At 36.9% G+C, this 11,866-nt stretch overlaps 1 protein-coding gene and 1 long non-coding RNA gene across 2 annotated transcripts in view; one reads left to right on the top strand and one right to left on the bottom strand.

Annotated features, from left to right (window-relative positions):
• LOC107731635 (dedicator of cytokinesis protein 7-like) overlaps positions 1-10,209 on the bottom strand; it is a 49,584-nt gene extending 39,375 nt beyond the window's left edge. Inside the window, 14 exon segments of the mRNA XM_016542775.1 lie at positions 435-597; positions 681-774; positions 945-1,087; positions 1,294-1,456; positions 1,556-1,636; positions 2,140-2,289; positions 2,595-2,661; positions 2,746-2,831; positions 2,928-3,140; positions 3,280-3,409; positions 5,028-5,096; positions 5,850-6,025; positions 6,199-6,301; positions 10,123-10,209. Coding sequence (XP_016398261.1) covers positions 435-597; positions 681-774; positions 945-1,087; positions 1,294-1,456; positions 1,556-1,636; positions 2,140-2,289; positions 2,595-2,661; positions 2,746-2,831; positions 2,928-3,140; positions 3,280-3,409; positions 5,028-5,096; positions 5,850-6,025; positions 6,199-6,301; positions 10,123-10,160 — 1,676 coding nt within the window. The 5' untranslated portion in view covers positions 10,161-10,209.
• Positions 10,210-11,038: 829 nt separating this feature from the next.
• On the top strand, positions 11,039-11,765 carry LOC107731654 (uncharacterized). Its single transcript, XR_001638793.1, has 3 exons — positions 11,039-11,117; positions 11,456-11,579; positions 11,714-11,765. It is a non-coding gene; the product is annotated as an uncharacterized LOC107731654 (long non-coding RNA).
• The last annotated feature ends 101 nt before the right edge of the window (positions 11,766-11,866 follow it).

The following is an 11,866-nucleotide window of genomic DNA, read 5'->3' as shown; positions in this document are numbered from 1 at the left end:
TACAGCGAGAATAAGTTACGCCTTCTTTCTTTGCGTGAACGTTTGGGCGGCGTTATGCAAATCTTCTCACATCGTGACGTAGACATGTGGGGTGTGTTAGAACGAGCCGTTTTAGGTAGGCGTGGTTGACTCTTAACTTTTATAAAGAATATCTCTTGGATTTGAGACTTTAGTCTTTGCAACTTTACAGATCTTCTTTATGCACCAAGAGCTTGTAACACTCCAAAGAGAAAGGAAAAATTGAAATCGCATCATATGACCCCTTTAAATGTGTGCTATAAATAAAAAGTGCTACACATCAAACATCTACATTTCAAGTCTCACTTGAATAGGGTAATATTAGCGAATAGGGTAACTTATTGAATATTATTGTGGACAATGGGTGGGTGTTGGGAGTCAAAAAGGTTGAAAATTACTGATCTTAACATTTATACCTGTAAGTGGTGTTGGGCACATAAATGTCCCTGGCAGGGAACTCCAGGATCTCTTTTGTTGGCCGCACTCGACTATCTGGGTAAGGCATCACTTGGAGCAGATCAGGTGTCAGGCAATAGTGAGGGTTCTCGGGGGCTGGTGAGATGTCAATCTTCAGCTGGGCTGAGGGTATTTAGTAAATCAGTTACATAACTCACTACATAAATGTTAATATGGCCAAAATAAACATGCCAAAAGAGCTCTACCTGTAATGGGCCTCAGTCTACGCAGCACAGAGGATGGGCGCCTCATGTCAGCTAGGAACTTGTAGAGATCTTCATCACTTAGTCGATCTCCTTCCTGATATGACATATTAATAAAACATAAAAAACATATTCAAATGTCAAAAGCAGGAGTATTTATTAGCTTTAGCGGTCTGACCTATGCAACGACCGATAACTGAAGGACAGTCAACTTTCAATGAACGAGATCAATACTGGGATGTTTAGTTTTTTTAATAACAGCGTGACCTGTTTGAAGAAGTTGGTGACTGTCAGGGTAGCTGGTCTGAAGCTGGTCAGACTGCATGATTCATCTCCGCTGGTGGTTCTCTCCAGCGAACGACGTCCCACAATACTAGAGTTCCTCCGTTCAGACCAAGAGCCTTTCCGTTCTGTGCAATAGTGCAAAATCAAGTAGTTAAAACTTCAGTACTATGAGATCAGATCAAACGCTGTGGTATGGCATTAAGAGCCAAAATGAAATATGGGACTAGTCTCACTTCATCACTCATTCAAATTTTGTTCGGAAAAATAATTTCAAACTAAGTACAAGTACAGGCTAAACATGCACAATCATCTGTGTCATTTAAAGACTCACCTGACAGCCCCATCTCCAGCTCTGTGTCTCTCTCTAGGCTGCCGGCACTGTTCACTATATTCATGAGGTGTATGGCCGTCCAGGCAAAGGGCATCCGATAACGCCCTAGTCGCTGACAGAACTGTTCGGACTGACTGCGTAGCTTCTCAAGCTTTTCCTTATTCTGTAATACCAGAGAACAGAATATAAAAACAGTAACCATGCTGGGCTGAATTCCACTAGGAGCTGGTGCACAATGTATAAACTGTTATGAATGGCTTACTTTGGCAGCATCTGACTCTTTAAAGACCATGTAAGGCTCTGCACACTCTCCAATGTCTCCCTGCTGAAGCACCTTCTCAAGCTGAAAGCAAACACAGTGCAACAATGCACTGCTTTAGTGAACACTACTCAAAACACTCAAATTAAGCAATAAACGAACATCAATGCAAACATAAAATCAATGCAATGATCATCAAACATGCAATTACAAAAAATTGTACACTTCATAAATCCATTAATGCCATATTGACTTGAAAACATCAATGCATGCAATAATGTTTAAAAAATAAATACATAATTATAAAATATATTATATAGAGATTATATTATCCAGTCTTCAGAGTGACATGATCCTTCAGAATTAATTCTAATCTGTTGATTTGATGCTCAAGAAATATTTCTTATTGTTGATCTTAAAATCTTAAAAACTTTTTTTTTATATATATATTTTTTTTTTTTGTGTGGAAATCATGATACATTTTTTCCAGGATTCATTGATAAACAAAGTTCAAAAGAACAAAATATATATTCTGCTCATGAATAGGGATCTGAATGTTAAGAATGATGCTGAATGATGTAACCAACCTTGATAACAAGGAAGACGTCTTGAGAAGGGTAGGTGATTGAAAAGACAGCAGAGCGGGCCAGGGTGGAGATAGCAGCAGATGGGATGTGCGGTCGCAGCATGGCCTTCGTTTGCTCAGAGTTCAAATCGAAGTAAAAGTTCTCTGATATCTGAGGAGAATGTTAGGATGTCAGAGGGAAGGAACTAATAAAATCTTTGAACTTGTATTTGAATGTCTTTTGGAAATCCACTGGGTTAAAAAAATCTAAATTTAATCCCATCAAAAGTGGTTTTATAAATGCAATACAAAAAAGAAAAGAAAATTATCTTCCGATTTGCAAGTTTGATGTAATCCATTGTGTATATTTTTATGGCACCATAATTCACTATGACAGTGAATTAATTAATATTCATTATTTTATATGCTTACACAACTTTTAACTTATACATCACACAGGGAATTATAACAGCTTACCCTTTTCTTTTCTTTGATATCATATAAGGCCAAACTTGCAAATATTGGCTCAATTTCTATCTCAAACCTTAAAAGGAAGAAGAGAATCATATCAGCAACGTTGTAACCATTAGCGTTATATTTCAGTCCACACAAGCTGTTCCCCACTTACTTCAAGGACAAGCACTTGACAAGAAGCCTTTGACCAAAATGTTCTTTTGGAACATCAGGCACACAGTGGCGCTCAATGGGTTCATCCTACATGAGAAAAAAAGATTAATTCAAGAAGTGTTTTGGTAATCCGTATCTTTAGACACAATATTGGAAATATTGAAACAAAATATCATGCTCTACCTCATCCAAAGCAGGATGCAGTGCGAAGAGCTCTCGATGGCGGTTTGACTTGCGCTGGTCCTCATTGTGGCGGTCGATTTCTTCGTTGGGTACTCGATCCAGAAGGTGAGGCAGCAGAGCATCAGGCTGAGAGTTCTTCAGGTCAAATATACTGCAAGCCCAGCTGCCACGTGGAGTGTCATCAATTGACATGGACCTTCGCTTCAGATCATCCTGTGACATGCAAAAGTCAGTGTTTATATTCAGTGAATTCAAAAAGAAACTCACAGGGATATTGTGCAATTATTCTTCTGGGCTTAAGAAAAAAAAAAAAACTTTACATAACACGGAACAGTAGCAAAGACAGGTTTACCTGATCATCTTGATAGCTGCTGTGATCTGGCAACTCGTCAGACTCAAAAACTTGCTTGGGTAAACCTCTTTGCCTCTCCTTCTGCTTATCCAAAGTGTTGGGATTAAATGCGGTGCCCAACTTGTGGTACCTGTGCATCCAAAATACTTTATTACCTGTATGCTAATCAGTATACAAAAAGAGACCTAATAAAATGTATTGATTAAATGTTCCATCCAAATTTCCCCTCATGTACATGCAATGATAAAATGTAAATGTCATTTAAGACTTTGTTTTTTATAAATAAATAAATAATAATTGACATGGAAAGCATTTCTATGACATAATTAGGCATTCAAAAAATAAAAATGTAAGCCTAAATTAATTTCTTTTTTTTTCTTGGAATTGAGAAAGTTATCCGTTTAACCATAGCAAAATAAATGAATGAAAATAAATGAAATAAATAAATAAAAATTGACATGGAAATAGGGTTGTAACGGTGAGGAAATTTTCCCACCGGTTAATCGACGAGTGACAACACCGGTAATACCGGCATCATCTTTGGTGTTGGGGTTAGTTCGTTTGAGTTTCCCTCTTTTATTCGCTTTCAAATGGCTTGTAAAAGTGCCGTGCAAATTTTACTTTCACTTTCAAATTAGCGGCACCTGCCGCAATTCGGCGTCAAGCAATTGTTCGTTTGAGTTTTCTAACTGAACTAGGCTAAATTATTTTTGTTACTATAAAAAAAATCAAAACGACAGTGGGGGGGCGGTGCCGCGGTAGTAAATGACATAACCGATGTTGCGGCTTAACACCGGTATAACCGAAAACACCGTCTATCGCAGCAAGCCTACATGGAAAGCATTTTTATGACATAATTAGACATCTAAAAAATAAAAATGTATGCCTAAACTTATTTTTTTGGGGGGGGAATTAAGAGACTTCTGTTTAATCATAGCCACAAAAAATGTGAATACATGTGTTAAGTAATAGCTAATTAAAACGAATCACTACTACTAATTTTAAATAAATAAATAAAACAAGATTATGTGAAACTATCACATTTTTTATATTTTATCAGTAAAGAAAAAAAGCTGTATTTTATGTAATGAGTATTTTACATAGTAATGTTAAAATTCAGTTCAGTGGTGCTTTGTCACTGATGGATAAAATTACACACATTCAGTTCACATAATTATATGTGAAAGTTTGCAGGCTTAAGCTAAACTTTCAACCTTAATGACAGTAATTACTTCCCTTCCATTTACTTTTCTCTCAATGACTGGGTAAAAATAATCAGTATATGTTTGGATTACTATACATGGTCACAGTGACAACCATTATATGAACTCCGTCAAGATAAGAGTTTGGGCTTATCAGTTAAGAATCACCAAGGTAACTTATTCACAGTAACTTATGAAGGCCCTATAAATATCTAGGAAGCTGCTTAAGTTAAAAGCCCCAGTGAAAAGTATCATAAAAGCAGCATGTTGAAGAAAGACTGTAGGCAAAAAGCACTGGAATTCCTCTTTGTCATTTATGAGCAGGCCCACACAAAATTTGTGCCTGCAGAAATCCACAGACAGTGTTGCAGATACTTCCGCAGGATTGGAACATCCGTTAATCACAAAGAGGTACTAAGAACGTAACACTTTCAGCTCCACTTAACACATTTTCCATATTTAAAACCATGCATCAGAATCCCATGTATCAGGAGAAAAGGGCTGTATGAAGTCTAAAGAGAGAACAGATGTAGTGAAGCATCATACTTGCGGTTAACGATGGCCCAGTCCTCAGTGTAAGACCGGGTGCAGTCTCTAACGTGTGAATCATTCTCACTGGAAAATTATTTAAGAGGAGGAACAAGTAAAATATATTAAAGCAGTATGCCTGCGTACCATAAGAATAAATGTGACCCTGGACCACAAAACCAGTCTTAAGTGTCAATTTTTCAAAATTGAGATTTATACATAATCTGAAAGCTGAATAAATAATCTTTCCATTGATGTATGGTTTGTTATGATGGGACAATATTTGGCAGAGATACAACTATTTGAAAATCTGGAATCTGAGGGTGCAAAAAAATCTAAATAATGAGAAAATCGCCTTTAAAGTTGTCCAAATGAAGTTCTTAGCAATGCATATTACTAATCAAAAATTAAAGTTTTGATATATTTACGGTAGGAAATTTACAAAATATCTTCATGGAACATGATCTTTACTTAATATCCTAATGATTTTTGGCATAAAAGAAAAATCTATAATTTTGACCCATACAATGTATTTTTGGCTATTGCTACAAATATACCCCAGCGAGTTAAGACAGGTTTTGTGGTCCAGGGTCACAAATGTGATACTACTATTTATGTGCAAACAATATATACAAATTAATTTATAAGTAAAAAAAAAAAAGGCTTTTAGGCCTATATGACTATTGAGATAATCACAGCATAGATTTTAAAACTGTTCACACAGACAATCTGATTTCATTTTGTTCAATGATATCTCTTGAACTATGTACATGCTGGCTTACAGAGACATACTAATGTATGCCTCAGTTCTTCGAAACAATCCACCCTGAACACACTCACCCCTCCTCAGGCACATCCTGGCCAAGAGTTCGGCACTCTCTTGGCGTGTAAAGCACTTCAATGTCATCTGGAGGAAACTCGATCAGATCTCTCAGAGGTCCTGACTCTATAAGGGGAGGGTGCGTGATCAAATACTCTTCAAAATCCACTGGCTCTACAGCCTCTGTCAGAGGAATCTGTAGGGAGAAATCCAAATGGGAACAGAAAGAGAATGTGAGAACTGTTGCCGCTATCTTCAAAGAAAGTCTGTATCATGATGAAGGGATAGTGGTAAATACTCTTTGAAGTGTCAGGCAGTCTCTCAGATTTAAGATAGAAAAGTATATTCTCTTTGAAATGTAGTACTTACAGCATTGCTAGTTGCATTCCCACCCACACTGAGGTTTTTGAGAAGTTGAGGTGAGCCTCCGTACTGACCAGCAATCTGCTTCCTGACCTCAGCCGCTACAGTCCTGGAGAACAAGACAGCATAGAACGGCATTATAATAGAAAACAGATAAGAATCCCATGACCTGACTGCCATCTCACTCTGTGAATGAAATACTCAATTACTATAAACACTAATGTTCAAACGTTTGAGATCACTACTTTTTTTTAAATAAGTGAATACTTTCACTCAACAAGGATGCATTAAATTGGTCAAAAGTGACAGTAAAGACATTATATCACATTACAACATTTTTATTTCAGATAAATACTGTTCTTTTAAACTCGTCGTCAAAGAATCCTGAAAAAAATGAATCACGGTTTTCAAAAAAATATATATTAAGCAGCACAAGTGTTTTCAACATTGATATTAAAAAGAAATGTTTCTTGAGCACCATATCAGCATATTAGAATTGAGGATCATGTGACACTGAGGACTGGAGTAATAACTGCTGCAAATTCTGCCAAATTACATTTTAAAATAGAAAACAAACTTTTTTGTCTTTTTACTGTATTTTTAATCAAATATATGCTGCCTTTCAAAAACATTACGAACAAAATCATACCAACCCTAAACTTTTGAATGGTATACAGCTGTGTGCAATGACAACATGGATGCATATAACATTGTTGTCACATGACGTCACTATATTGCATCATGTTTAATTCAGTGCCACTGAATCATCATGTAGAAAATAAATATGGTTATTTTGCATACTTTGTATGTAAAAATATTCACAAACATGAGCCAACAAATCAGTCAAGAAAGACTTGATTGTTTATATTATTTCCAGATTTTTCATCCCACTGAAAATGGCTTGATAACAGTACAGTACAGCAGTACACATCCAGGTACTCCAAGCATACAGAAAACTCCAATCATATCGTATACAGTATACAAACTGCTTACTGCTAAAATGGTACAAGTAGTATGCTTTTCCAAATATAGCCAAAGTCTTATGATCTTTTTCTTGGCCCAGGCTTTTGTAAATAACAACAATCTGTGACACATCAAACTAATAGAGCATACTGGACTCACAAAAATAATGCACTGGAAAAATGTGCCCACTATTTTCTATATTTTTCATTCATTCAGCAGTTTTAATCCAAAATATAAATTGAGATGACCATGCGCAAATCACACTTGAAATCTAGCAGGAATAGTTAAAAAGAAACATACAAAAACATACTAGCAAATCTTGTAATGGAGACTAAACTCTGCAAGTTCACACCAAAATACACCTAAGCCCCTCCAACAGGTTAGGTTGACAAAGTTTCATTACTATAGAGTAATAACATAAGATTATAACTTATTATTATTCAGTTTTCACAGACTGAATTACAGGCCTGTAAAGTACAAGCAAAAAAATAAAATAAAAATAAGCGCTGCCCCGCGAATTTATCAGTAAAATAGTTTTGCAGCTGAAAAGCTACATGACATTTCTCAGTAGCGAGGTTCATGAAGGAGTACAGTACAGCAGTACACATCCAGGTACTCCAAGCATACAGAAAACTCCAATCATATCATATACAGTATACAAACTGCTTACTGCTAAAATGGTACAAGTAGTATGCTTTTCCAAATATAGCCAAAGTCTTATGATCTTTTTCTTGGCCCAGGCTTTTGTAAATAACAACAATCTGTGACACATCAAACTAATAGAGCATACTGGACTCACAAAAATAATGCACTGGAAAAATGTGCCCACTATTTTCTATATTTTTCATTCATTCAGCAGTTTTAATCCAAAATATAAATTGAGATGACCATGCGCAAATCACACTTGAAATCTAGCAGGAATAGTTAAAAAGAAACATACAAAAACATACTAGCAAATCTTGTAATGGAGACTAAACTCTGCAAGTTCACACCAAAATACACCTTAGCCCCTCCAACAGGTTAGGTTGACAAAGTTTCATTACTATAGAGTAATAACATAAGATTATAACTTATTATTATTCAGTTTTCACAGACTGAATTACAGGCCTGTAAAGTACAAGCAAAAAAATAAAATAAAAAATACCATCAAGGTTTAAATAAAAGCAATGTGTCTGGTCTATACCAAATTTACAGTATTATCAGAATATCTTTGTTGTAGTATAGTGCACAGGTCAATATCTCTTAAAATCTGCCCCCTGTGCCCTTGTTGGTTCTGGAGGGACTTTTATTTAGGCTGGACATTCCTGAAGAGGGAACAGATGATTAGCCCACGTGGATGTGTTGTTTACCAAGGCACTGGCTAACACCATTACTTTCAGTGCATATTTCACACATCTCTGAAAACTTCTTGCACTTAAGTAAACAGAGCCATGAGAAACAGCTTCTGTGACTTTCCAGAGAAGCTTCAAATTTCATCTGAATATATAATTAGCAATTCATTCAATAAAAAGTGGGGAACTTCAAGATTTTTAGCGCTTTCAGTTTTGCTTTGACGGTGTAAAATAAAATTAGATAGACACTGACTTTTCTGGGGCTTTTTGCAATCTATATTATGGATAATACCTACTGTATACTGTCTTATGAATAAAACAAAACACATAGCTATTTTCTTTGATCATATCAATAAACACTTTTTTTTTGGATAACTAACAAGTAACGATTGGAATCAAGGCCCCAGGTGCCACAAAGTCTATACTGAACTGATCTAATCATCCTATTACACGTCACTGACAAGACGACAGCATTTTCAAGCATCTGGGAAATGCCAAGACTGTGGAAACCACCAGAGAGTCTAAAAAGTCACTTCCTTTTTTTAAATCCATAAACAGTCTAATCTCTAACTTAACATCACAAAGGAAATCTCGACAGAAAAGAGATGTTTTTGAGCCAATGATGAGACTTAATTATAGTCTATTATGATAACCTAGGGCCCCTGCTCCACAAATTGTGGGCCACTAGCCAAAATCTGAACAGATCTAAACATTAATCACACAAGTGTCATTACAGGGAAAAGTATCTGCTTGAAATTTAATCATACATTGTATTACAGGTCATTCTGGATCTCAGTCTGAAATGGTCTTAAAGGCTTTATAATAGCTGCATGACTACAACAGCAATGCAAACCATCAATATCATGCAAGAAAACCTGAACCCTTTGTCAGTTGATGGTGTTCTCTTTAATACACCAGAAATTATTATGCATAATTATTATTCATGGTCTCCAGGATTAAAGTCATTGTTTACATTTATTTTTCAGACTCGTTATTTACTTTAGAGTTTAACATCATCTTCTTGTAATCAAAGCCGTTGTGCACTAAACATATACCATATGACTGCATATTGACTACTACACTAATATATACCATATGCTTGCATACTGACAGTGTAACATCTCATGATCAACCCGATGTGTCAGTATGTCAAGCCATCGTCTCACAAACCCTAAACCCTGCATTTCATTGATTCCCCCTCGTCTGCATCGTTAAATCCCGTAAAAACTGTTAGATGGATTTAACAAAAGGCGCATTTATGGATTATAAGACCCATGGATAAAGACTGATTTTAATGCACAGAAGCACAAAGGCGTCATACTGCCGTCTTGCTGCTTAGGGTGGGTCACTCGGGCATCTCTATGGATGTGCTCCAAAACCTAGTAAGGTACCTACCTAGACGGCATTCCAAACGCGCCTATTCGACCCAAACGTGTAGTCTGGGTAGGCAGCTCTCTAGGATTTGAGACAGCCTTATAAACTCAGCGTCTGCTCCAGCTAACTCAACGCCTAGGCCTTATTTGGGAAAGACTGGCACGCTCGCCAGCTGCATCAGGCAGCAGACAAAGAATGGTCGCAGGGCGCTGGGAGAATTTATTTAAACGCAATAGCATGGAGGTGCGTTAGATATACTTACCTGCTGATTTTCTGGGCAAAGGCGCGGCGCTCAGCCATGACTGTAGCCGCTGAGTGCTCGAGAGTAACTCCAGCGTTCCAGCCGCGATATTCCTTCCCCACCCGCACCCGTATTTCCACAAGCCCCGCCTCCTGACGCCTAAAGTAAGTCTGTGATTGGACAGTTGAGAAGTCACTCATAAAGCCGTAGTAACCATAATAAACAGAGAGCAGGTCGGGGGCGGGACTTGTCGGAATACGGCTGGGGAAAATAACGCGCTCCAGACGCACAAGAACGTACCGTAAAGCCGGAAAAATAAACGCACACCATCTTTCAGTCTTTTGGGATCGTGGGTTGGAGGTGTCTTCCCAGTGATTCATATCCTGTGCGTACAATAGAGGGCTCTTTTACAGGAAGCTATCTGTGTAGCGAAAAGTGTGAAATGCATCCGTTACCACTTCCACCAGTCGTGTAATCTGTAGACAATGACAGCTTTATTGGTGTATAAACACATCGTGGTTTGTAATAGTTGTTGTTTAATTTGGACTCTTCTGATCATGAATAATATAATGATACTTCGTAAAAAGCAAAATAATGCTTATAAAGTGCAGGAAACCTTAAGTAATAGATAAATGTCACAAACCCGGTTCAAAAAACAATGTCAAACCACCGATCAGTGTATCAAACAAATAAAAGACAAATAACAAACGTCTTACAAATCTTTCTTGCTACTTGAATGTATGACAGTTTTATCAATATACAAAGTTGTTCTTAATAAATATATAATTTTATTATAACATTAAAAAAAACTTTCCAGCCGAGAGATGTTTTTTTTTTGTTTTTTTTTTTTTTTAACAGTTCTTTGGAACGAATAGTTCAAAAGAACCGTTTAGTGGAAATGAGTCAGACGCCAGACGGGAGAATATCTGAAATACCGCGAGACCGAACGAGATGGCCGCTTCCTCAAAATGTAAACAGAAGTGAGTAGATGCACAGTGAAGAAGACATGTGAGCAGGTATGTTTTAAAGTGTATATTTAATTGTTTAATTGCTTATTTTACAAAGCATTCGCCACTTGTTTGCATTTACGCTTATTGTAGGCAGTTTTGTAAACTGAACTATCTTACTGATTAATTAGCATGCTAAGTTAGTCAGCCAGTATCTTGAGATGCATTTATGTTAATAGATTCGTATCCTGGCCAGTGATTTGATGATCATTTCATATGCAACGTTATCGCATGCATATACTTGTGGTGGAAATGTCATCTAAGCATTAGAGAAAGTAAAATCAATGACATGTTTCCAATTACGATGTAAGTTAACTTGTTTTGGCCGTACTGAAAACTTTTCACAGAAACTCCATCGTATGTGCTGTGATGGGTTCTGCTCCGTGGCTGATAAAATGGAGACTAAAGGGACCGACGAGGTGGAGAACCTGAAGTCCAAGTTTATGTCAGCATGGCACAATGTGAAATATAGTATGTAACGAGAGATCTTACATGTCACTAGGATGTTAAGATGTTAATTTTCCGTTCATCTGACAGTCTTTCACGTCACAAAATTGACATACCTGCACACGTTACTAATCATTAAATGTTTTTAACCCTTCAAGGTTGGGCTCTTAAGTCAAAAACTGCCTTCAGCCGTAATTCTCCTGTTTTCTTCTGAACTATCTTACTGATTAATTAGCATGCTAAGTTAGTCAGCCAGTATCTTGAGATGCATTTATGTTAATAGATTCGTATCCTGGCCAGTGATTTGATGA

This window comes from Sinocyclocheilus rhinocerous, unplaced genomic scaffold (genome assembly GCF_001515625.1).
Source record: "Sinocyclocheilus rhinocerous isolate Xijiao unplaced genomic scaffold, SAMN03320098_v1.1 scaffold1180, whole genome shotgun sequence".
Lineage (NCBI taxonomy): Eukaryota > Metazoa > Chordata > Actinopteri > Cypriniformes > Cyprinidae > Sinocyclocheilus > Sinocyclocheilus rhinocerous.
This window is presented reverse-complemented; position numbering and strand designations above follow the sequence as displayed.